The sequence below is a fragment of the Lemur catta genome, chromosome 2, assembly GCF_020740605.2.
Source record: "Lemur catta isolate mLemCat1 chromosome 2, mLemCat1.pri, whole genome shotgun sequence".
Lineage (NCBI taxonomy): Eukaryota > Metazoa > Chordata > Mammalia > Primates > Lemuridae > Lemur > Lemur catta.
In genome coordinates, this window is record NC_059129.1 from 10,347,109 (window position 1) to 10,374,813 (window position 27,705).

General features: G+C 39.4%; 1 protein-coding gene across 2 annotated transcripts in view; it reads right to left on the bottom strand.

The window, feature by feature from the left end:
- PDXDC1 (pyridoxal dependent decarboxylase domain containing 1) overlaps positions 1-21,800 on the bottom strand; it is a 42,731-nt gene extending 20,931 nt beyond the window's left edge. The window contains exons 1-8 of one of the 2 annotated variants that reach the window (XM_045542643.1): positions 21,625-21,800; positions 11,273-11,346; positions 10,700-10,765; positions 8,657-8,737; positions 6,124-6,270; positions 4,488-4,677; positions 2,568-2,636; positions 1,682-1,760 (exon numbers count right to left, since the gene is read on the bottom strand). In XM_045542643.1, the coding sequence (XP_045398599.1) occupies positions 1,682-1,760; positions 2,568-2,636; positions 4,488-4,677; positions 6,124-6,270; positions 8,657-8,737; positions 10,700-10,765; positions 11,273-11,346; positions 21,625-21,645 (727 nt within the window). In that variant the 5' untranslated portion in view covers positions 21,646-21,800. The remainder of the gene's footprint in view (positions 1-1,681; positions 1,761-2,567; positions 2,637-4,487; positions 4,678-6,123; positions 6,271-8,656; positions 8,738-10,699; positions 10,766-11,272; positions 11,347-21,624) is intronic. The other variant, XM_045542644.1, reaches the window with a different exon arrangement.
- Between the last annotated feature and the right edge of the window lie 5,905 nt (positions 21,801-27,705).

Sequence of the window (27,705 nt, forward strand, 5' to 3'; positions counted from 1 at the left end):
CTCGGCAATGTTTGCTGACTAACCCTTGAGATGTGTCTTCTGGTGCCTGCAATTTAGTCACACTGGTAAGTCACATGCAAACTGTAGCCCCTTCAGTCTAACAGGCGACTGAATACGGGTGGATTTGTGTTTCTTTTTAAACAAACTAAGTCAGGCAGGAAGTGGCGGTTTTCCTGCTGGCAATAAAGTGGATATTTAAGTGGTTTCCTGTTTTTTTAAACACCTTTACTATAGTATAATTTGCATGCAATAAAATCCACTCATTTAAGTGTATAGTTCAATGAGTTTTGACAAATGTATACAGTATGTAACCATTGACACAATCAACATATGGAGTATTTCTATCACCCCAAAATGCCCTCACCCCACTGCAGTCACTCTTTTCCTCATTCCTCACTGGCCCCAGACAATCCTGAACTGTTTCTGTCACTGTAGTTTGTCTTTTCTAGAATTTCATATCAACAGAATCATACATTATGTAACTTTTTGTGTCTGGCTTTTTATACTTAGCATGCTTTTGAAATTCATCCACATTGATGTGTATACCAGTAGTTCTTTCCATTTACTGCTTAGTATTCCATTGGATGGATATACCACAATTCATTTACCTACCTATTCACCAGGTGAAGAACACTGAGTTGTTTCAGTTATGAACATTAGCACACAGTCTGTGTGGAGATATGTTTTCATTTCTCCTTAATAAATACTCAGAAGTGGGACTGATGGGGCATCTGGTGATTCTAGGTTTAGCCTTTTGAGGAACTGCCAAACTTTTCCAGAGTGGCTGTAACATTTTGCATCCTACCAGCAATATATGAGAGCTCCGGGTGCTCTGCATCCTCACCAGCATTTGGCACTGTATTTTTTTTTTTTGAGATAGGGTCTCGCTCTGTTGCCTGGACTAGAGTGCAGTGGGGTGATCACAGCTCACTGCAACCTCTAATTTCTGGGCTCAAGTGATCCTCCTGCCTCAGCCTCCTAAGTAGCTGGGACTTACAGGCATGCACCACTGTGCCCACCTTAAGTGTGAGATTTTAAAATTCAGTTGAGAAAGGATAAAGGAAGTACATGAAGGAGAATATAGAGAAGCATTTATAATCTAATTGAAAAAGTGTACACATATATGCAAAATAACTTCCAAAACAAATCAACAATTAAAGAAAATCTAATGAGGTAACTTTACTATTATAGTTTTCATCACAATGTGGATACAGACTGTCTGAAACATGTGGTACACAAACATTTCTTAAGACCTGATCTTGGCCGGGCGCGGTGGCTCACGCCTGTAATCCTAGCACTCTGGGAGGCCGAGGTGGGTGCATTGTTTGAGCTCAGGAGTTCAAGACCAGCCTGAGCAAGAGCGAGACCCTGTCTACTAAAAATAGAAAGAAATTATATGGACAGCTAAAGATATATATAGAAAAAATTAGCCAGGCATGGTGGCACATGCCTGTAGTCCCAGTTACTTGGGAGGCTGAGGCAGGAGGATTGCTTGAGCCCAGGAGTTTGAGGTTGCTGTGAGTTAGGCTGACGCCATGGCACTCTAGCCCAGGCAACAGAGTGAGACTCTGTCTCAAAAAAAAAAATAAATAAAAATAAAAAAGAACTGATCTTTTCAGGCTAAGTACTTAGCCTCCCTCTTACATATACAAAATGGAAGATTCAGGTTCATGACACCTACCAGCATTTGCAACAAGCAACAGGGGCAGTCTTCCTCGTTCTATGTCATCTTTAATCAGTTTCTCCAGGAAGGCAACATCCTGGGACCAAAATACAAACCATAAAAAAATGAGGCAACCAATATAATAGCTATACAATGAAAAATTATGACTTCCAAAAGAAGATGACTCTCAAAAATAATCACTCAAATCAATTCTCCATTCTTGACAATTTTTCTGTTTTCTCTAATCATAGATATGAAAATCAAATACTTTTCCTTGAAGACTAGAAAAATTGGTTAAATGAGATTACAGGTAAAAATTGTATGTGAGAACATTTCTCTAGTTTTAAACATTTAATAAAGAAAATGTTCTCTCAACCCCCCTCAAAACAGAATATATTTCTGCTACTACTCATTGATGTACCTGAACTAGAAAATGAAACTACCTTGAAAAATGAAATGCAGAGCTCTAAAATCTATCCCTTCCTTTTCCTTTTGGATTCAGTATGGACAGGTTTATCACTTGCATGTCTAAAAATTCCATAATTACAACGAAGAAACTCATTTTCAAAATCTGCCCATTCATAAATCTAGGCAACAGTGGTAACTACTTAAAGTATGAGCTTTAGAAGGAATTTCTGGTACTTAATTGGGCAGGCATGTTTCTACTTAAAGCAGGTAATACAGTGATTACAAGATTCCCTAAGAGCCAGGTGCTCCTCCCTCACCTATATACCAACCAACCTTCATGGACATTCACATAGAAGCATGTACACACAATGGAAAGACCTAAACAGTAAATGAATAAGCTAATAATCATTAGCAGGCCTGCAAAGAGAACTTCATTTGAAAGGAACACAGTTTCAAAACACAATTCTGTATTATTTTACAAACCAAAAGAACTCACCATCTGATGCTGGGATCCAAACATAGTGTTACAGGGAACACGACACAAGCAGGGGAAGGGCAAGCCGAGCTACAAGAAGAAACACGCAACTGTACAAAAAAGATCTCTGCATCATTCACTTTGTGAAAGACTGTGGCTCTAAGACAAGCCATGATTATTCTGTTAAAAAATATCTCTCCTTAGGAACCCTAAATATTATAAATAGATGTTAAAGCACATTTAGAAAGTCAAGCCAAAAAAAGGGACGAATTTCCAAGTGCTTTACAAGAGGATATGATGTAAAATTTTCTAAATGAATCAAGCAACTATTTTTGGTATATTCTAGAATATACCAAAAGAAAAAAACACTGTTCTAAACAGAGAAACAACTCGGTCCTCAGCATTTCTGGGGAGTAATTTAAGATTCTTCCTCCAAGCCTTACTGGTAACTAACACCAGCTAAAGGCATTCAAAGAACAGTATCTTATTTATGGGTCTACTCACCACTTACAACTAATAAATATGGATTAGCAGATATACATTTCTTAAGAGAAGTCGGTGTTACGGATGGAGACAGTTATTGTCAAATTAATTTCATATTCTTCATATTTAGCTTCTAAACTCTTGAGTTTACAGTTTTAGTAATCATAAACAGTTGTAGCATATTGCTCTATATAACTAAGACCTGGTAGAATTTAAACACCAAAAACTTAATGAGCACATTTTCCTCCTTAAAGGATTTTTTAAAAATTATGAATGGGATACCCAAGTAAAATAAATCATCAAAAATACAAGTATTAAAAGTGAAAATTCCCTCCCAACCCCCTAAAAGTCACCAATCAACCACTGTTAACAGTTTAATATAAAACTTTACAGACATTTTCTAGGTATAACTATATTTATATATTTTTCTAGGTATAAAAAATGTTCAAGCATGTACACACTTTTAAAAACATGAACATGACCCTCTTATACATACTGCTCTGTCTCTTGCCTTTCTCACTTAATAGAAAACACTCCCACACCTTTTGAAGATTGGATTGTTGTCCCAAGACAGCCTTTGGTCCACAAGAGCCTTACTTGCAGTAGGTATTCAATATGTAATTTGTTTAATGTTTCTACAGGAATATTACAAAACTCTTCATTTTGAATACCCTCAGGAAGAGGACTTTAATTTCCTGCCACCAGTGATCACAGCTCAGAATCAACTTAAGACCTTGAGGTGCCTCTACATATCCCCCCAAGGACGCTTATGTCTTATAGAAGAATCCTCCAATCCTGTGTGTTTTGCCTTAAAACATTCTTGGCCAAAAGGGTTAACAATTTCTTGTCTCAAAATAGTCTCCCCAGTCGGGATACATGCACCATGACTTTAAAAACAGTAATGCTCTTTAATCTTGCAATTCTAGATTGACTCTGAAAATCCATCTGAGGAATATAACCCTAAATATAGAAAAAGATTTATGCACAAGGATGTTCATAACAGCACTACACAAAGAACATTACCTAAAAATGGTCACAGAAAGCAAAAGAATAGAAACATTCTAATTGTCCAAAAAGGAAACAGTTAATTAAATTACTATACACTCACTGCAAGAAGTATTATGAAGACATTAATAACAAACTTTGAAGAATTGTTAAAACATGATAGTACTCCTGTTATAACAGTGAGTAAAAAAAGCCAGACACAACCATGTAAACACCCACACGCATCCTTTGATCAAAATATGGAAAGAAATAAAGTGTTGACTATGGCTGCCTTCGGGCAATTAAAAAATATATGATGGACATATATGTCTAAATTTATTAAGCATGTATAAAGACCATTTTTTTTTTCACTCAAAAAGAACAGCAGCTAGAGAAAGGGGTCTACATGCTTTAAAAGTTTCAGAATAAAACAAGACACTGTTTCTTTAAAATATCCACCTTCTATCACATTACCTGATTACAAAGGTATTGGCCCAGGCCAGGTCTAGCAGCAGCACTAAGATATATTACAGGTTTTTTGTTATATAACACATCGAATCCATCCACTACAAAGTCTTCATAACGAGAATGAATGGCAAGCCTACAGATCTTTGCAAGTCCTTCTCTTTCTTCTTCGTGGAAATAAGCACAGCCATTTTCATACCTGTTAAGAGATACCCCTATGTTAATATGCTCTTATTTCTCGTTAATTCTGATTTTATATGCCAATCTTATAGAGGCATTTCTTTTCTCAAGCTAGAAACTGTCATCCAGATCCAGCAGACAGGAAATGTGAAAAATCCTCATCTTAGATGACTGACAACTCATTACAGTTGGAGGTTACGAAGGAGACAATGACCCTTCATCCATACCCAACTCCATAAAAAGCAGAAACTATGCAAACAAGCAGAGATCAGCAGTCCCACAGATAAAAAAAGCCTGAAGATCATGGTTCTGACTAAGGCCAGCACTGGAAAACACAGCCATAGTTGTTATCAGATTAACAGCCCTAAAACATCCAAAGTAAATAAAACTGCCAAAAACACCAGTCAGGCTAACGTTTGCTTTTACTATCACCTGTCCAGGGCTTTTTATTCTTTTTCAATAGCCTAGGAGGGACAATTCCAATTACAAACATTAGATTTTTACTAGAACAACAGAAAATTTCTCCTTTAATAAAGTTAAGCAAACTTATACTCTTGCTAGGCCAAGCTCTTTCTCAACATCTGAAAGTGAGGGTCTCTCAAGTTAAATGTTTCAACCATAGGCAAACATTCCTTTTCCATTAAAGTAACAGCATAAACACAGTAACATGGATTCTGTGTCTCCTACTGAATCCTTAATCTGTTGTAATTCCTTAATTATGCCAAGATTATCACAGTATAAAGCAAATTTCAATTTTATAGCACATACTCATTTCCCTTATGACAGAGCTTCCTTTCTACTAAAGCACAAATTAGTATTTTAAAAGTACAGTCAGCCCTCCAAATCTATGGGTTCCACATCCATGGACTCAACAAACCAGGAATAGAAAATATTCAGAAAAAAAGGATGGCTGTCTGTACTGAACATGTACATAGTTTCCTCATTATTATTCCCTAAATGATACAATAATAACTATTACATACCATTTACATTGTATTAGGTAGTATATGTAATCTAGAGATGATTTAAAGTATATGGGAAGATGTTCGTAACTTATATGCAAATACCATGCCATTTTATACAAGAGACTTGAGCATCCGTGGACTTTGGTATCTGTGGGCATCTTGGAACTTGAATTCAGATCATTACTCTATTTTCTATTAACATGTCCCAATTAGAAACCCTAAAATAAGTAACTACTGACACTATCACACACATAGGTGCTTATATTCTCTCTCTTTAAATATATTAATCCAGTTAATTAATTTACTGAATTAGCTCATTTAATCCTCACAAGTCCATGATACTCTCCCTATTTAACAGCTGGTAAAACTGAGGCTGGCAGAGGTTAAGAGGTGGCAAATTTGAACTCAAATAGTACAGTTCCAGAAAAAAGATCTCTCACAGTCTATACCCAACTCCTAAATGCACTTTAATGGAAACTAAAAACTCATCATGTCTTTACCTGAAAATTCTGCATAGCCATAAGGTGGTATCTGAAAGTATCCTAGTTGTAAGTTTCCTCAGCTTCTCTTTGTCCAGAGTTGAAATATAAGCTCCCAGACTATGCCCCAACAAAGCCATGTGACCTTGTTCTCCAATATTCTGGATTCTATTAAGCAAAATTTATTAAAGAAAGTATTAGAGTCAAAGCATAAAAAAGGACATAGAGCTTAGGGACACAGTATTCCACAGAAATTTCTGCCAGACTTGAAATCCACTTAATGACCTAGAAGGCAGAAATTCAGAAAAATTTAGAAAATTCAATGCAAATAAAGTATTGATAGTTTGGGGAGAAAAATACTTTTAAAATTCCAGTCCTAAGAGATAAATACCCCTCTTGCTTTTTTCTTTTTTGCCTCCTTGTAACCATAAATTACTCCTCTTTTTTTACTGAGCATCTACAAACTATTTTTGAATAATTTCCTGTTAAAATATTTTTAAATTAAATACCAGCCTTAAGAACTATGGAGGGTAGAGCTAAAATAAAAACATTTTTTAAACAATTATTAAAGATCAATTCCGTGCATTAAATAGCTATTTATTATAGTAATATTACAAATTCAAGGGGGACTAGGTATTGTTTTATATATAACTAAAACAGGTGGACTAATTTCCCTTCTAAAGAGTAACTGTAAATAATAAGTTTATAATTGTTAACTGTAAACAATAAGAAAAAGACAATCAAATAGGATTGTGGGCAAAGGACAGACAGTTCACAGAAAGGGAAATGTAAAAGGGAATCTTTCGTCTTTTGATCTCAAAAGACAAAAAGACACTTGACCTCGTTCATAATAAGCAAAATGCAATTTAAATTATGCTGAAATAACATTTCTCACTTGTCAAATTTCTTATTTATTATAATAGAATATCATTTATCAAAGATGTTTGAGTCTGACAACACCCTTTCAGGCCTTAAAGGTGTGGAAAAAGTAGCACTCTCATACACTGCTGGTGGGACTGTTAACTGGCACAACTCCATGGAGGGAAATTTGGCAATATCTATCAAAATTACAAAAGCACACACTATTTGAGCCAGCATTCCCACTTTGAGGACTTTATCCTCCAGACACATTGACTTCTGAGAAATGACCCACACTGAAAGTTACTGGCTGCACCAATGTTTGTAACAGTTAAACATGAAGAGGAGACTAGTTAAATATGGTTCAACCATTCAAAGTAAAACAGCTTTTTTTTTCTTTAACTTTTATTTGATCTTTTTAGAGTCAGAGTGTCATTCTGTCACTCAGGCTGTAGTGCAGTGGCACAATCATAGCATACTGTAACCTCAAACTCCTGGGCTCAGGCGATCCTCCCACCTTGGCCTCTGGAGTAGCTGGGACTAATAGGCACATGTCACCAAGCCCAGCTAATTTTTACATTTTTTGTAGAGACGAGGTCTTGCTATGTTGCCCAGGCTGATCTCGAAGTCCTGGCCCCAAGCAATCTTCCCACCTTGGCCTCCCAAAGTGCTAGGATTACAGGTGTGAGCCAAAACGCCTGGCCTAAACAGCTCTTAAAAAGGAGAAAGCCCCTGGGAAAAACACAAGGTGCAGAACACGCACAGTGTATTTATGAATTGGAAGGGTGGGCATGGACATTTTGCTTGTGTATACACACACACATAAAATATCTCTGGAAGAAGACACAAGAAACTGGTGAAAACTGTCTATCTCTAAGGAAGAGAACCAGGTAGGGAGGCATAGGTAGGAAGGAAAATTATCTTTGTATACTCTTTTTTACCTTTTGAATTTTGAACCAGGAGAGCACATTACTTATTCCAGGAAATTAAATTTTAAAAAACTAAAGAAAAAAATAAAATAAACAGCCAGTCAATTCAGCTGCAGCAATTCTTAGCAAGCAGAAGCTCCAAAGCAGAAAAGCACACAGCACTTATTCTTCAGTTCTTTTGCCAGCCCCTCCCTAAAATACACCACCATAAAAACGACAGGATCAGCCAGGCACGGTGGCTCATGCCTGTAATCCTAGCACTCTGGGAGGCCGAGGCGGGAGGATCGCTCGAGGTCAGTAGTTCGAGAGCAGCCTGAGCAAGAGCGAGACCCCCGTCTCTACTAAAAATAGAAATAAATTATCTGGACAACTAAAAATATATATAGAAAAAATTAGCCGGGCATGGTGGTGCATGCCTGTAGTCCCAGCTACTCGGGAGGCTGAGGCAGAAGGATTGCTTGAGCCCAGGAGTTTGAGGTTGCTGTGAGCTAGACTGATGCCACGGCACTCTAGCCCAGACAACAGAGTGAGACTCTGTCTAAAAAAAAAAAAAAAAAAACCCAGGATCTAATTTTAGTAAATGTCTTCCTTTTACAAGATAAATTATATATATGTCTTTCTGAAAAGGAAAAAAATGAGTATTTTAACAACATATGTAACTCTTAATGAAATATGGTTTCTCAACTGAGCAACCTGTCAGAATGCAATCACTACTGAAATCAAGAACACACAGACATCCAGAGAGAAGCAGCCAAGTTCTCTGTTACCGGGTGCTCTGGGGCTCCTCATCTTCATCTCCGTGCATCAGGTTCTGAACTAACTGGAGGATGCTCACCATATCTTGGCCACTGCAGAATAAAAAGACGTGATGGACAGGTGAAAAAAGCACACATCTCCCCCCACTCTCTCACTTATTCTCTTATCCAACTAGTTTTGGTAAAAGGTGGTTTGGTTTTGTTTTTTAAATTGAGTAGCTATGAGAGAATGTTTTGATACATAGTTTATACTTTTATAAAAACAAACCTCAAATTACAAACTGAATTCTGAATATAACGTTAATTCTAAGTAAATAAATCTACCTAAATACGAGTATGATTTTTTAAAACGTCACCAGTTTTGCTCTAGCAGCATTTCTAGATATTTCATTTGAATCTTGGAGTAGAAGACAAAGAATATTTAATAAGCATGTTACAAGGGCTGATAGTCCTTATAAGAATGCTAGAAGGTCACAGAAGCAACAAAAATACTCCAATACCACTGGTATACCTAGCTGTCTTCCATGTAGGAGTCTTGTCTGTTTGGAATAACAGACTTAAACACATAACACAAGCATCATTTATTACCAGCTCTTCCCCAAACTGGGAAATTTGAGATCTGCTTAGAGCATAAAGAGATTTACTTCTATTGGACATATGTTACTAAACGCTCATTATATGAGAAGGTGGACACTTATGAAAAGAATGCAAATGGCTAAAGTAGTAAGCAATAGTAACGCACTTGCAACTTGTGTAATGTGAAAATATTGTCCCTCCATTAATACGATTAATAAAAAGTTTCTTCTTTCAAAAAAACAGCACTGTCAAAACAGTGCCCCCAAAACCTAGCCTCCCCAAGGTGCTAACCTTCATGTCCTTGAACACTATAGGGATTCGGGCAGGCAGGGGACCTTGAGGCACACTTGGATGCTTGCGACGTGACCCTGAGCAAGCTACTTAAACTCACTAAGTCCTGACATTATAGAATTGTAAGGGTGCAATCAGAGCACGTAAAGCACTTAATGCTATGCCTGGCACAATCCTAGTCTCAAATGTTGGGTATCAGCATCTTTAAGCATGAATACTCCTGATCAGTGGCTTTAACATGCTGCACTGAGAATTACAGATGTTCTTGGAAGTATCTCTTTTGGGGAAACTTCTATGGAATCAGGACACTAAAGAAACCTCAAGCCCTTTTGTTCCCTTCAGCCTGGGATGAGGAAACTGATAGAATTTGCTTCCTGTTCTGAGCTGTAGAAAGCACTTAACAACTCAAGGGCTTCAAATCAGCCCATTTATGCTACAAACAGGAGCGATTTTTAAAATATTAGTATTTGGGTGTGTTAGATGTGAAATTTATTGGCACATTGTGAACCTTCCTCCATCCTTTTCTTTTGCAACCTTGTTCAATTTACATTCAGGTCAAAGGACAACTTAAGGGAGTTGTACTGTTTACTGACCTTCAGTTTCCTGGTTGTAAAAGAAAAAAATAATAAGTTTGCCTCAGGGAAGCTGGGCTGGGACGTTAACTCCAGGTGACCACTAACATCTTGTGAAAATTTAGTCAGCTACATATTTTTCTGATATTTTCCCTGCTAGCTCAAACCACAAAGGCTTGACAGATTTGTTTCAGTTGCCAAAAAATAAATCGTTCTGCCAATAAATGATTAAAATTGACATTTTCCTTTCATTTACTGTATTATAAAAATGATAAATCTTATCAAATTAAAATACCCCTCACAATAAAATTCAGACTACCAAAGAGATTACAGGTTTCAAGGATATACTAAGTACGATACTCCAGTTATAAATTCACACATCACTTTTGAGTTATGAGGTTGTATTAAGTTCTGGACGGGAATGAGAAGCCAGTAGGCTCAGCATTATCACCAACCAGCCAATGGCATTTCAGTTTTCCAATGTTATTCTGCACATAACTCTATCTAAATTTGCTTTGTCCTCACTGACACTAACTTTGTAAATCAAGGATAGTAAAACCTTGGTTTAAGAAAAATTTATACCTAACTAAAGGTACTTATCCTTATTGCCACCTACCTGCCCTGGAGTGGCCCTGGAATATCCCCTGATATGACCTTCTTTCCATTTTCCTCCTCTGTTCTTCTAATTTAAAGGAAAGAAAAACTGTTCATTTGTTTTATCATATCAAATTTCTAACATCTGAACATGCAAACATGTGACTGTGTTGCCTCTAACCTCAAGTGACTGATACAGGATTTGAAACATATATCACATCTCCCTGTCCTCAGTTTTGCCTATAGTTTGAGTTTTTGGAAAAGAACATGAACGAAAATTTCAACCCATTTCTTTGTTAGTTGATACCTTACATGACCTGAATATATAATAAGTATTTATAGAGTCAAATCAATATATTAAGTAAATGAAACTCTTAATAGAATTGAAAATTATAAGTCCTTCCCCTCAATTTCAAAATCCTTTAATTACAAGGCACCTTCTACCCAAGACAAATACCAATCTTAATCAGCTGAAGCTATGAAGCTATGTGTGACATTCTGCAGGCAAGAGGTGTCTTTAACAGAAGGAAACCAGAGCCGGTTTCCCAACAGGTTGAACACGTTTAATAGAGTCGCCTCTGTCCTACATGCTCACCTCTGACTGTCCTCTAGCATCTTCATCGCCTCCTTCAAGTTTTTTCCCATTTCAGCTAATGTAGGGTCTGCTATCTGGGAAACAAACCAAAAAAAGGTTAAATTTTAATAATATTCTATTACCTCTGTAACTTAATTCATCCAGAAAAATTATATGCAAGTCCACTTTCTTCTGGATTTATTATTAAAATATAAAATCTATACACAGATTACAAAGTACATGCATGATTCTAAAACGTCAAACAATATAAAAGTGTAACAGAAAAAGTAAATACTACTTTCTCCTACTGTTGATATTCACTACTTTACAGTAAATGATCAGTCCACATCATTATGAATGACCTAACTAAATGAGCTGACTAAAAGTCTGGGGCCCACTAGAAACAATTTCAGAAAAAAGCATTGTCTTATTAACAAGAGTCAATAGATTCCAACCAGCAGGTGCTTAGTCTGTTTCCTTTCCATTATCTTTCCTACCATCCCTACACAAGCCAACCCAGCTTGTAATACAGTATGTGAATGTGGCGTTTTATGCTTTTCTAGGAAAGGGAGCTGTAACCGACACAAATTTCTGGGTTGGAGTCCTAGGACCTCCTCTCTCACCCTGGGTCCCTAAGCCTTAAAGAGGTCTGTAGCAATTATTCCATTAAAAAACAAACCTGTCCTACTAACTTATACCTTAGCTCAGAACAAAACAAAAACAAAAACCTGGCAGGGCACAGTGGCTCACACCTGTAATCCCAGGACTTTGGTTTGGGAGGCTGAGGTGGGAGAATTGCTTGAGCCCAGGAGTTCAAGACCAGCCTGGGCAACATAGGGAGACCTCATCTCTATAAAAAAATAAAATAATTAGCCAGGCATGGTGGCATGCCCCTGTAGTTCTAGCTATTCAAGAGGCTGAGGCAAGAGGATTGTTTGAGCCCAGGAATTTGAGGTTGCAGTGAGCTATGATGTCGCCATTGCACTCTCGTCTGGGCAACAGAGCGAGACCCTGTCTCAAAAAAAGAAAAAAAAAGAAAGAAAGAAAGACAACAAAACCAAAAAAAAAATGCAACAAAGCATTTACAGAGTGTATATATCCACACATACATTTTCTGATTACAAACTGATAGATACCGATGGCTGAGAATTAGAATTTAGAAAACAGTTATACCTCTAATTAGGCTACAAATTTATAAATTAGATTTCAGCTACGGCTGATTCTGCTGTGTAATGAAGTGGGTTCAGTATTTTTGCTAAAACACTATCTAACACAGATGTGTGTGTGGTATGACTCAATTCAATTTAAGGTTCCCAAGGAAACCATTCAATTGTATGCTAATTGTATAGATCTGAGACTTTAAAAGGCAGCTCATTTTGTAAAACTAATCCCACTGATCATATCCCTTTATGAGCATTTTTTTCAATAACCATTTTATATTAAATGATTTTCAACTCTTTGTCAGTATGAGCTATTAAAATACTCTGCCACTATCAGAAGAAATATTACACACATAATGTTAAAATTATTTAAAGTTCTCACAATTTAAATGTTGGGGGTGGAAGTCAAGAGTCAAATGCAAAGTAAAGTAGTAAAGGAGGTTGGGGAGCAATTCTCAATTTTTCAAAAAAGCTAGTAAAAAACTAAAAATTTATTTAGAATAAGGCTGTATAGATTAATTTAGAAATTACTTATTTTTGCTTTTGCCTAGAGTTATATCAACTCAGTATGAAGTAACACTAGTACAATTCCTGTCATTATTTAGAATATTAATACATTCTATTCTATTTTCTATTTTGTTCTTTTTTAAAATTATTATTATTATTATTTTTTGAGACAGAGTCTCACTCCATTGCCCTGGGTAGAGTGCCGTGGCATCAGCCTAGCTCACAGCAACCTCAAACTCCCGGGCTTAAGCAATCCTCTTGCCTCCATCTCCCAGGTAGCTGGGACTACAGGTGTGTGCCACCACGGCTGGCTAATTTTTTTTGTATTTTAAGTAGAGATGGGGTCTCACTCTTGCTCAGGCTGGTCTTGAACTCCTGAGCTCAAGCAATCCTCCCACCTCAGCCTCCCAGAGTGCTAGGATTACAGGCGTGAGCCACCACTCCTGGCCCTATTTCATTTTTTATTAACACATAATTATACACATTTGTGGAGTATATGTGGTATATTTTCATTTTCTTTTTTTCTTTTTTTTTTTTTAGAGACAGGGTCTTACTCTGTCACCTAGGCTAGAGTGGCCAGATCATAGCACTGCAGTCTCAAACTCCTGGGCTCAAGCAACTCTCCCACCTCAGCCTCCAGGGCTGGGACTACAGGCAGGAGCACCATGCCCAGCTAATTGTTTTTGTAGAGACAGGGTCTTGCTATGTTGCTCAGGCTGGTCTCAAACTCCTCCTCAATGGCTCTCCCCCAATCCCTTACCTCCCAAAGTGCTCAGATTAAAGGCATGGGCCACCGTGCCCAGCCATACTTTCATCTTTTAAAAACTGCTGGTCATGACCTGCTAAAGTGATTTATACTCTATATAGGATGTAATCTGCAGTTTGAAAAAAAAGACCATTTTAATGAATGTTTGCAGTTACTAATAATAGTATAAACAATCATTTATTAATAAAGTCTATGAATTAAGAAGTTTGCCATGACCTTTCAAAAGCAGAAACTGCAGTAGAAAAATAATAAAAGGAATCTTTAGAGACTAAGATTTGGGAATTACTGAACTACAGTCACTTTTAAAATTTTCTCAGCTTTCAAGCACACTTAATGAAGCTCTTGTATATACTTTCTTCATTAAACCAATTTATCAAAGTGTAACTTTAAAAAATTATACATTTACATGATTTGGAAAATAATAACTCAAATCCCTGAATTCACAGACATTGTTTAGCACAAATCTAAGTTAAAAGGGAGGGGGGGAAGGGACGGGTGGGTGAAGAGGGCAAAACTACAGTGACAGAAAGCAGAGCAGGGACCCAGTACAAGGGAAATTTCTAGGAAATGCCCCACATCTTGATCATGCTGGTGGTTACATGACTACACACAACTTCCAAAACACAAACTGTAAAATTAAAATGGGTATTTTTATTGTATGTAAATTATCCCTCAACTAAAAAAAACGAGAGTGAATTGATTTAAAGTCATTTTAAAAAAACATTAAGCGAATAATAGTATAGGTGGTACACTGATGTAGCCAAATTCACAAAGATAATTCATAAATAACTGCTATTTGGGAAACACAGAGCTAAGCCCTTAAAGAGAAGCACCCTCTAGAAAAAGGAAATCTAAGATGTAATGTTAAAAAATGACATATAACATGGCTGGGCGTGGTGGCTCACGCCTGTAATCCCAGCACTCTGGGAGGCTGAGGCCAGAGGATTGCTTGAGCTCAGGAGTTTCAGACCAGCCTGAGCAAGAGCAAGACCCTATCTCTATTAAAAACAGAAAAATTAGCTGGACATCCTGGTAGTCCCGTTAATGAGGAGGCTGAGGCAGGAAGATCACTTGAGCCCCGGAGTTTGAGTTGCAGTGAGCTATGATGATACCACTGCACTTCCACCTGGGGTGACACTGAGACTCTGTCTCAATCAATCAATGGTATTCCCTTAAAATGGCTAAAGGCTAGGGTTTAAAAAAATACATATAACATTCACCAACTAGTATATAACACTGTAGTTTTAATAAACTTTTTTCGGGAGAGGAATGTTCGTATTTGGGGGACTCTAGGGCTATTGAAAGAAGAAAAGCCAAGAAAAACAAGCTGCTAATATCAGACAGAAGACCTTGGTGTTAGCACATGCATTAGACATATTAAAAAAAAATCAACTAGCTGGATGCAGTGGCTCACGCCTGTAGTCCTGGCATTTTGGGGGAGAGAGGTGGCAGAAGGACTGCTTGAGGCCAGGAGTTGGAAACCACCAGCCTCTGAGTAAGAGCTGATCCCCATCCCCACAAAAAAGTAAAAAAAATTAGCTGGGCATGGTGGTGCACACCTGTAGTCCCTGCTACTCAGGAGGATGAGGTAGGAGGATCACTTGAACCCAGGAATTTGAAGCTACATTTGAGCTATGATAACAACACTACACTCTAGCCCTGGCGACAGAAAGAGATCTTGTCTCAAAAAAAAAAAAAAAAAAAAAAATCAACTGATCAAACTGCCCAAAGTGATGAGATAAAGATCCAAATTGCTGTTTCTAACATACTAACATACCAACTACTCTTGCCTTCCACAGTTTTCTAAACAAGGTTAATTCTGAATAGTGATAATCATTCAACCTTCATCTCTCCAAAAATCATTTATTTTCCTCCTGGGTGAAAACAAACAGTGCCTGCTGTCTAGCACTAGTTAAACAAGGGCCCCAAACACTGCATGTCTACTACTTATGTCTGAAAAGCCACACTAAGAACAGGGCAGCAGCTGCTCCAGGAACACAGCTCTGTTCCTGATGGGTCAATGATGAGAGAAAAGGACAGGAATTTTCCAAGTTGATACAGTGACTTGCAAATCTGGCTTACCTTGTTGGAGTTGAAATTTCTACATTTCTAAGTATTTTTTGCCTGATTTCAACAGCAGAGTATTTAATTAAGAACCAGGCACTTTTGTCTCCTCCCATCTTCTAAGAATTGAATACTGCTTGAAAATCTTATTTACCAAGCCAGCATTACCCTGGTACCAAAACCAGACAAGGACACAATAAAAAAAGAAAATAGCCCAATATCAGTGATGATCACAGATGCAAAAAGTCTCAACAAAATAATTCTCATGGACTGTATGCTTGAGTGTGTCTGTGAGAACATGAAGACATACTGTAATTACTGGCTCATTAAGCATCATGATCTTCCTAGATGAAAAGGGATATCTGAGTATTGTATACAGTGTAACTATTAGTATTGAACCTTACAAATTTCTCAAGAAGAGAGGCAGAAAAGGACAAGTGGGAAAGAAAATGGCAAAAATACACAAAAGAGTAATAAAAATTTGGTAGAGATAAGGAGTCAGCAAAATTACTAACACCAGATCAAACCTCAGTCCCAAATAACAGTATGGAAGAGGGGAAAAGGTATCCAAATCACTTGTCTTTGATTCATGATGGAAATGCTAGCGACCCAAATCTAAGTTTCAAAAACCTGTGTTCCTAGAGACCACTACTTCTGAAGAGTCAATGCATGTAGACATTATATCATGAGTAAATGTTTCCAGATGCACAGATGGAAAAATACCATGTAACAGGAAGGCTCTATTTCTAAAAACTTTACTAGTTTATCTGGAATCACACACTTATTCTGGACCAAAAATTAAACTGCTTAAGGAGAAGCATGCTATATATAGTCACTAGATATAAGGACTTTTTCACTGAGATAAGATTCTTTACAGGGAATGTTTCCTAGGACTTGTTAGTAGGTGATCAAACCAGAAAAATAAAGATGAAATGGCTTTCCTATCTCTTAATTTATAGTCTACCAGCAAGAATATGAGGCACAATCATAAAGTAAAAATCTACATTACATTTATAGCAAAGCATAATTCCAAACTAAATATTTGACCTAAAGAGTCTCTTCCTGGTTGGTCACTTACTCTCTGCTCTCCCTGTTTCTTAATTGTGCTTTTTATCCCTCCTTGCTACGTAAGGTTTTGTCTAAAAACGTATGCCCCTTACTAGAACGTAACCTCCTGGAGGGATCACGTTTTATTCACCTCATGTCTCCATTGGCACTCAGTGATGGACTTTGACCACAACTAGCCTTTGAATAATAAAAATTATAAATCAAAACAGATTTCTACTTTAGGTGAAAACAGACAACATTAAGGTCAAGCAATTCCTACCTGTAACTCATAATCCTAGAAATGGTAGAACAAACAGGACTAGGGGATCACCAACTACCTCTGCAATCTTGAATAAATCAATACTCACAAAGCCATACATTATTACGATCAGGAACTTAGTACCACGGTTAAGTCCCATCAGTTTTTCCTGGCACCCAGTGTTAAATAATCATTTACAGCCATAGCCACAACACACCTGTATGCAAAACCCTCACATCATGATGATGTAGAGATCAGCTTTAAATGAACACTAAAATTACAGCCTATCATTTCCTCAGACAAGTCCTCCCATTCTACATAAAAGAGTGCGATCTCTGCCTACAGGCACACACAGAAACTGGTCATTTCAAACTTGCCTAATAGGAGTTCTTTTCTTATACTTTTAAAGAGCAGGAATAGAAATTCTGGCAGTCCTTATTACTAAGTAATGATCAGGAATGTTCCACTCATGCTGCTCCTACTATTCCTTATAAAGTTCTGGCATAACACTAAGGTGATAAAAAAAAACTTTCTAAAATCAGGCCCAAAGAGAAGGAAAAAAAACACTTAGCTCAGGATGAGTACAAGAACCAAAAAATGGGCTGAGACTTAACTATTTAGGTTAGAAACAGGGTCAAAGTTGCCTCTTTCAGAGATAAGAATTAGATATAACAACAAGTAAATTAAATTACCTAGCTCTACAGCGCTGTCCAGTAGAACCTCCTTTGGTAATGGAAATATTCTGTATCTGTGCAGTACGGCAGCCACCAGCCACACGTGGCTGCTGAGCACTTGAAATGTGGGTAGTACGACTAAGGAAATGAATTTTACATTTTATTTAAGGGTGATAGGTACACTAAAAGCCCAGACTTCACCACTATCCAATATATACATGTAACAGAATTCAACTTGTGCCTCCTAAATCTATTAAAATAAAAAAAATATTTAATTTTAATTAATCTAAATTTAAATTGCCAAATGTGGCTAATAGCTACCAGGTTGGTTAGTGCAGCTCCATATTCTCTAAATTAGCAATTTCCAACCAGAGGCTATTTCTCTCACCCTTAGGGTACAACTGCCTCCATTTGGAGACATTTTTAGTTGTCACACTGAGGGGAGGGGATGCCACTAGCATCTAGTGGGTGAAGGCCAGGTAAGCATGCCACAATGCACAGGACAGCCCCCCACAACAGAGAATGATCTGACCCCAAATGTCAGTAGTGCTGACGCTGAGAAATTCTGCTCCACGTTTACACAAGGATGGAATTAAAGTAAATGCAAAACAAATTGTAGTACACTTTGTCTAAACAAAATACCCAGGAAGAATGGGATTTTTCAAGCAATAGAAAAAGGTCTGGGCTGTTCTACAAATTTAAAGTAGCTTTTTACTGAAAAGTGTATGTGTGTGTTGAATAACTTACTAAGATCTTCATCATCAGAGTAATTACTTCCTGTGGCATTTTTCTTACTTGAATATTAACATAAGTAAACACTGTGAGACCATGCTACCAGGCCTTGTTCCGTGTGTGCTGGACATACAGTACCAGGGGGGTGAACCCACTACTCCTACTCTCTTAGTTTGAATTCGGTGCCCCCTCAATTAATCTATCTCATTTCTTGAGGCCATCACTAATTTCAGACACAAGAGAACTGATACTGTTGTGAAAGAAAACCAAATCAAGACAAGAAAACGGCTCTGTCACCACGGGTCTGCATGTTTACATATTACCCAAAGAAAAAGCAAGGGTACAGAATTATATTTGGACCAAAGGAAATGCACTCAGTGATTCTACTTAATGATGACAGCATACCACATTTTAGACTAAGAGATATTACTTGAAATTTTAGAGGGTGTCAAATAACTTTGCGGTTTCTGTAGCCAGTATAAATTACGCAAGGATCATTTTAAATGGGATCATTCAGAACTGCTCAAATAGCTTTCAAATTTATATTAACAATGTGGAATTTAACCCAGAATAGTCCATTCCTCAAAGAAACAGGAATAATGGACAAAATTCAATGTTTCACATTGATTCAAACTATTTTTTCAGAACACAAAATCATCAACATTCATATTATAGCAATGCTTTTTCTATTCTGCCCACTTAGCACCAACAGCAATTGTTTACTACATGTTAGGCCCTCTATTACTTCTAGAAATATAAAAATAAGATGCAGTCCTAGTTCTGAAAAACACTTTCAGAATTTTCACACTGGTCTAAGGCAGAAACTTCCAGCCCACATGTTCTGAATTCCTAAAAGATCACTCCAATTTTTGTGAATGCTCCGGCCTTAAGCACACTGGAATTTCAGTACCTCTTCAGATCTTCATTTGCAGAGTTTACCATCTTTCATCATCAATTAACATTTAGTGAGCAACCACTGTAACCTACTGATCAAATGCCAGAAAAGTAACATTTAAAGCAGGATTCCAACCCACTGTTTTGCAGATTTACCTATAAAGAGCTCTTCCTAGAGGAAAGATAATTTCAGTTCTTTAGGATTCTAACTGAAATGACACAAAGCCCACCCCACCCTCTTATGAAATTGAAAATAACCCAAGAGACATTTTTAGCATCGTTTTGTATTTAACTATTGGTGTTACACACATGATGATCTAGACCAGGTTACTCAGCCTCAGCACTACTGACGTTTTCAGCCAGGTATGAGAAGCTGTCCTGTGCAATGCAGCATGTTTAGGGGCATCCCTGGCCTCTGTCTACTAGGTACCAGCAGCATCTCCCTACCCTCGCTGCAATAATCAAAAATATCTCCTGGCCAGGCGCAGTGGCTCAAGCCTATAATCCTAGCACTCTGGGAGGCCGAGGCAGGAGGATCGCTCGAGGTCAAGAGTTCGAGATCAGCCTGAGCAAGATCAAGACCCCCGTCTCTACTAAAAAAAAAAAAAAAAAAAAAAAAAGACATAGAAATTAGTCGGAAAACTAAAAAAAATATATAGAAAACATTAGCTGGGCATGGTGGCACATGCCTGTAGTCCCAGCTATTTGTGAGGCTGAGGCAGGATTGCTTGAGCCCAGGAGCTTGAGGTTGCTGTGAGCTAGGCTGACACCATGGCACTCTAGCCCAGGCAACAGAGTGAGACTCTGTCTCAAAAAAGAAAAAAAAAAAAAAAAAAATCTCCAGACACTGCCAAATACCTCCAGGGGAACAAAATTGCCCCATGGTTGCAAACCATTAATCTAGATTGAAACTCAAAGTACCAAGAGGTAGAAACTGTGCTAATCAGAAGCCTAGAAAGACTTTATTCCCAGGCAGAAAAACATGTAACAGTCACTACAGAGATGGGCCAAGAAAAACGTATTATCTTTATCTTTTCTTGTCTCCCAACCAATTTATGCCAAACAACTGAGGTGTAGGCTATACCACAGTGTGCACACGAAGACATCTGGCTCAACTTCTACAATTACTGCCTTCAACTCTCCAGTGACAAATGAACCAATCTACAGCAGCTGCTGCATTGAAAAAAGACAAAATATGTTATTTCTGCCAGTTCAAAATTAAAATGTTGCAGTCTTAAAACACTAGCATTGCTCTTGAATTACACATGTATGAAAAAAACTGGGCCTGCATCAACTGGACAAGCAGACTCCCAAGCTGGAACAGAGAAGAGGACGCTGAGGGAGGGGCAGAATGTTAGGTACTTAAGGCACGAAACCATAAAGAAACCCAAGCACCGGTTCTCATTTACAAGCCCTAAATTCGGGACAATTAGAATCCATTTCACATACCAGAGCAATCAGCCAGGTACATCACGGTGCTGTTTCCTCAAGAGGAAACCAGAGGAAGGCGCTGTTACCAATGGATTTCGGGTTGACACGAGGGTCTCCCCTTGCCACAGGAAAGGGGGAGCCAGGAAGTTGTGAAGCAGCTGCGATCCCCGAAGCTAAATTGACACTCCACGGAGTGCCCAGCCCTTTCCGAACCGCAGAGGTCCCTGCCCGGCGGTCGCCAGCTCACAGCATCGGAACCGAGGGGGGCGCGGCGGGGGTGTCGTTAAACACGCAGGTCCGGGTCCCGCCCCCGAGAGGTTCCGACCCGAAAACTAAAAATCTTAATTTTTACCAAGGGCCCCCAAAAGATTCCTACACACGCTGAAGTCAGAAGACCACTGCTTTAACAATTTTCTTCTTAACCTGGAGACCGCAGAAAACCTACACGTTTGCGGTCGGCTCCGAGACACCTGGGGCTTCTTTCCAGGAGCTTCCGGGGCCGCGCGAACCGCCGGCTCCGGTCAAGCGAAAGGGGCCGCCGAGCTCAGGCCGGCCCCTCGCGGAACCCCGGCAGGGCCCAAGGTCGGTCCCGCGGCCCGGACGGAACCCGGCCTAGCCTCTCTCGGCCCGCGGGGACCCGACAAGACACCCGGCTCCGTGACGTGAGCAGGCCCCAGCGTTCCGGGCCGGACGCCCTCGCGGTCAGGCCTCTTCAGGCGGGACCCGTTACCCCTCAGCCCCCTGCCCGGGTCACAATGGCAGCTCGCCTGGGTGAAACAGTGGCCCCGGAGGCGGGGGGACCCGGGCCGCAGCGCCGCCCTCCGCCACCCCGTACAGACCTTCTCCAGAGACGCGTCCATGGCTGAGGCGACGGCGGAGTCCGGTGGTGGCCTGGCGGTCCCGGACGCTACTTCCGCCTCCCGCGCCCCGCCGCGGTATCCACGCTGGCAGCGCCGACTTCCCCCGCGCCGGCGGCCGGCGGGGCGGAGAGGAGGAGGGGCTGTCCCGAGGCGGGGCGGGGCGGGGCTCCGGCGGGCGGGGCGGGGCCCTCCCGGCTTCCGTACCTGGACGTCACGCCGGCCGGCCCTAACCTCGCCAGGTGAGGGGGGGGACGGACTGGGGAATCATTCCAAACTCCCTTTTTCAGAAGCTTGTCCTAGTCATAAAGGTACAAGCATGATACTAGAACATCGTTCATTGAGTGGAAGGCTGGAAATACTAGTGACGCACCTGCACTTCTGGGCCCAGTCTTCCAAGGTCCCCCCACCGTCACCATCCCTCAGGAATGGAACAGGCCATTCGCCACAGAGGGTTGAGGCGTGCGAGCACCCTTGCGCACGCGCAGGAGCAACAGCGTCCCGGGCGCTGGGGGGGGGGGGCTTCGCGCGCTTCCAGTATTGGGCTCGTTAGTGACCCGTGTTCCGAGAAGGGTCTGACGGGAGCTTAGGCATTTGTCTCAGACCTTACGGCCCAATTTGAGATGGAAAAGGTTTTGAGACAGCTGGTCAAGCCTCCTCCTTCATGTCACAATTGTGACTTGTCAGGTTATGGGTAATAAGAACGATGATAATAAAATCAGCTGCTGCTCTTCCATTTTCGATTACAACAGCCCTGTGCTGCAGAGATTATATTATCGTCCCATTTCACAGCGCCGATCTTGGTAAGATTCGGTCCCAAGCACCCTGACTACACATACTCCCCTCAGAACTGCTTCCACCCTGTTAAATTGTAGTGCATGTCTAACGAAGGGGAGAAGGCATGTGTTTGCTTAGTGTATTCCTCTGACTCTAAGGAGGGAGACTGAAATACAGCAGTCCCCCACAATTGCAGTCGGCAAAACGCTCCACCACTAAAGACTGATGACATTATAACCACAAAACTTGCTCCTTTTCTCTCTTGTTTTATACATCTCTTCCCAAATCTGTGTAAATGACTGCGTCTTATTTTCAGTGTAGCAATTCTGTATTTTGAGCTATCTACCTTGTATTTGGTAAATTGCCCAGTTATGTTCATAAAATTATTTTCTACCAAAGGAAACCTTATGTGTTGGTTTAGAGCTGCAGTCCCCAACCTCCCTGGGCCCGCAGACTGGTACCAGTCCATGGCCTGTTAGGAACCGGGCCACACAGCAGGAGGTGAGCAACTGGCGAGCCAGGGAAGCTTCATCTTATTTACAGCCACTCCCCATCGCTCACATCACGGCATAAGCTCCGCCTTCTGTCAGATCAGCAGCGGCATTAGATTCTCATAGGAGCACGAACCCTACTGTAAATTGCACATGCGAGGGATCTAGATTGTGTTCTCCTTATGAGAATCTAATGCCTGATAATCTAAGGTAGACTAAGGCGGTGATGCTAGCGCTGGGGAGCAGCTGCAAATACAGCTTATCATTAGCAGACAGGTTTGACTGCACAATAAATGTAATGTGTTTGAATTATCCTGAAACCATCGTGCCCCTCCCCTCATCCGTGGAAAAATTGTCTTCCATGAAACTGGTCTCCTGTGCCAAAAAGGTTGGGATGCTGGTTTACGATGTTCTGTGGGAATTATTCTGATTCTCTAAAGAGCTCTGCAAACAGAGGGAATGATCAATTTATATCTTCCAAGAACTGAATTGAATGTACCTCTCTGCTTGAGCAAAGACAGGTACACACTATACTATATACCCATATACATTTTCCAACGTGTTATGAAATTTTCCAACATTTAGAAAAGTTGAAAGAATTGTACAGTGAACAACCACATACTTAGATTCTACAATTAACATTTCCCTATATTTGTTTTATCACATATGTACCTAAATATCCATCCATCAATATATGTTTTAATACATTTCACCCCTGAACACCTCAGCATGAGTATTGTTAAAAACTTGTAATTTTTAAAGCTACCTCCAAATATCTGTGGGGAGCATTACAAAGTAGATTCTACAAAACAAATACTAGAGAGATAAAACTTAACCTTACTGTTTTAAAAGTAAACTTTGAAAACCCAACATGAAAAACTGGGAATAGTCAGTTAACTTAATATTTACCCAAACATTTATTGACTGCCATCATGGACAGTTAAGTGCTGAAAATACATACAAGAATAAGACAAGATCCCTGCCCTAAAAGGAGACACTATTTTTTAGGCAGAGATTTTTACTCTGGGGCCCAGAGGTCTGTGAAACTCCTGAAATTATACACAAAATTTTGTGTGTGATTGCATTTTTCTGGGGAAAATGTCCATAGCTTTCATTGTATACTCAAGTCTGTGACCTACCCTTCCAACCCCAAAAAGAAAAAAAGAGTTAAAACCATTTGGCTTGTGGATGGACAGACAGGTAAGTCGATAAATTAGAATGCAACATTCTATGGGCTAGTAAAGAGATATGAGCACAATATTGAATCTAGAGCATGAAGCCACTTATTTTGGGAAAGTTTAATCTTAACTGACATATGGCTTATACGTGCTGTTAACAGACTGTACTTAACTAATAGGCAAAAACCAAACCAAGTGAAGGAGTTATGCAATTATTTTTCCCTTTGAATCCATTCATATGATTTTGTTGTGTCCTAAATACAACCATGTTGTAGATGAGTTTTTTAGTCTTTAACTTTTAGAATCAACCAAGTGTCACATATGGAAGATTTACTTATTATTCACTACAGCAATGCAAAAATAATAAATTAGCAAAAAGTCAGAGGGAAGAGACAAGGTGAACTGAAATGTAGATGGAATCACTAATGTCCTCAACTTCATTCCAGGGAGTAAGTAGATACTTTCTGAAAGGGCTAAATCAAGACAGTGTTAAGTGTAATATTTAAAGGAATCTCTAGAAAAAATAAAATTAAGTAACAAAAATCAGGAGTTGGAGAGGATAGGAGACAGAGTGAAAACAGCAATAAATTTCTTATTTTTATAGTAGGGAATCGATAGAATCTTTATAAATTAAGAAACAGATGCAAGGATTTTTTTTTTTTTTTTTTTTTTTTACAAAGTAGGTAAAGGCTTCTACGGAATGGGATTAGGCAGCAGTCCCCAACTTTTTTGGTGCCAGGAACTGGTCTCATGGAAGACAATTTTTCCACGGATTGGTGGGGGATGGTTTGGGGATGATTCAAGCACATTACAATTATTGTGCACTCAAACCTCTCTGCTAATGATAATCTGTATTTCTAGCTGCTCCCCAGCGCTAGCATCATTGCCGCAGCTCCACCTCAGATCCTCAGGCATTAGATGCCCATAGGAGCACACAACCTAGATCCCTTGCATGTGCAGTTTACGGTAGAGTTCGTGCTCCAGACAAGAATCTAATGCGGCTGCTGATCTGACCGGAGGTGGAGCTCAGGCAGTGATGCGAGGGACGAGGAATGGCTGTAAATACAGAAGAAGGTTCGCTTGCCTGCCACTCACCTCCTGCTGTGTGGCCCGGTTCCCAACAGGCTGAAGACTGATACTGGTCCCCAGCCCAGGGGTTAGGCACCACAGGATTAGAAGATGAAGGTGATGGGAAAGGAATAGCAATATTCTATATTATATTCTTCTGCACTGTTTGAATTTATATCCTGTGCATGCATTTCTCTTATAAATTAAAAATTTTAAAGTACATTGCCTGTAATAAATAGATTTCAATCGTTTTTTAAACCTTACCGAGTAATTTTAGAGAAGTCTGCAATCCCTAAAGGCAACTCAAGGTGGCAACCCTGAGAACACTTGTATCTTATCTTGCTTCACTGGTGACACCAAGTTCACTAATACAGTTGTTAGGGGGAAAAAAACCCACAATCTTTTTATTGTTAAAATATACAAAACAGCATAAAAGAAATAAATTATCATTGACTAATATCCTATAATCACCCCCCTCACACAGTCCATGAGAGGAACCCTCTCAAACATCCCTAAACCCTTTAGGGACACCTCCTAAACACAATCCCAGGTCCCCCTCAAGAAAGAATAATCACTTTCAAATCTTTATGGTAATGATTCCTTATATTATCTTTGTTGTTTTATCACCCAAACATGCATCCCTAAACACTATAGTTTAGCTTTGCCTTTTTAAAAAATGTATCTTTTCCATCTCTTTTAATCTATAGATTTTCTCAGCTCCCTTTTTTATTCTTCTTTGCAACCCATTTGTTGCAGATATCAGACTATTGTTCTAAAATTTTCCTTAGGCTGGATTTTCCTCTCTTCTCTGTATTTCCTACAAATTGACAGTTGGATCTAAGCTTAATCAGATTTAGGTTTGAAGTTTTAGAGAAATATTCAGAAATAACACTGTGCTCTTGATCTGGAGGCACATAGTGCCTGGTTGTTTCTCTTTTTTTGTTGTCAGCAAGCACTAATCTTCTTTATTTAAATGAGAAGAGCTATGAATTTTCTTATACTATATATCCATATACTTTTTTTTTTTTTTTTAAGAGACAGGGTCTTGTTCTGTCACCCAGGCTGGAGTGCAGTGGCCCCATCATAGCTCACTGAAGCCTCAAATTCCTGAGCTCAAGTGGTCCTCTGCTTCAGCCTCCTGAGTAGCTGAGACTACAGGTGCACACCATCATGCCAAGTTTTAATTTTTCTGTAGAGACAGGGATCTCACTATATTGCCCAGGGTGGTCTCCAACTCCTGGCCTCTAATGATCCTTCCACCTCAGCCTCCAAAAGTGTTGGGATTACAGGCGTGAGCCACGGTGCCCAGTCACCATATACATATATTATGCCCGAGTGTAGATTCCAAGATATGTTTTAGTATCACCCTACTTTTATTTCTATTTTGACAGAATTTCATACTTATAGAAAAGTTGCAGGAAGAGTACAAAGTATTTTCTTAAACTCTTCACCCAGATTCCCCAAATGTTATCACATTTGCTTTATTGTTATCTACACACACATACACATTTTCTGAGTCATTTCATGGTTACAGACATGATACCCTTTCATCCCTAAATAACTTAATGTATATTTCCCTAAGAGTGAGGCCATTCTCCTTGAGTACAAAAAATATATAAAGAAATTAACATTGATACAATACTATTTTCTAACCAATAGACTGAATTCAGATTTTGACAATTGTCTCAGTAAAGTTCTTTAGAGCAAAAGAAAATCTGGAATAGTGTGTTCTGGAAGAGTTCCTCAGCCTTTGTGTTTCATAACAGGTTTGAAGGTTACAAACTAGATACACAGAATGTCCATGAACGTGGGTTTTCAATCTATTTTTAGAAGCGCCTAATGTTGATATTTCAAATGTTTAGGTGGTTTTTCTCCATAGATATTTCCTATGGACTAGAGTCTCACTGATATAAAAATAGGTGAATTTCTTATCACAAATCTGATAGTTAATAAGGATGTCTCTTCTCTCTACCCCAAGAACCTTATAGAAGATTATAAAAGTATTCTTTCAACTGTAGACTTTAAAATCAAAGGTATAAAAATTGGATTATGCTTGGGCCAGCTTTTTCCTACTTGGTACTGTAGCCCAATGGTAAGAGCTCGGATTGTATTAAATAGCTCCAAGTGGAACTAGACTCTTTTTTTTTTTTTTTTTTTGAGACAGTCTCACTCTGTTGCCCGGGCTAGAGTGCCCGGGCGTCAGCCTAGCTCACAGCAACCTCAAACTCCTGGGTTCAAGCAATCCTCCTGCCTCAGCCTCCCGAGTAGCTAGGACTACAGGCATTCACCACCATGCCCGGCTAATTTCTTTTTTTCTGTATATATTTTTAGCTGTCTAGGTCATTTCTTTCTATTTTTAGTAGAGATGGGGGTCTCGCTCTTGCTCAGGCTCGTCTTGAACTCCTAACCTTGAGCAATCCACCCGCCTCGGCCTCCCAGAGTGCTAGGATTACAGGCGTGAGCCACCGCGCCCAGCCAAGATTTTAATTTTCTTAATTACACTTGTCTCTCAGCTCCATTTTTGCCTGCTGAGTAAAAATGGGTCTGGG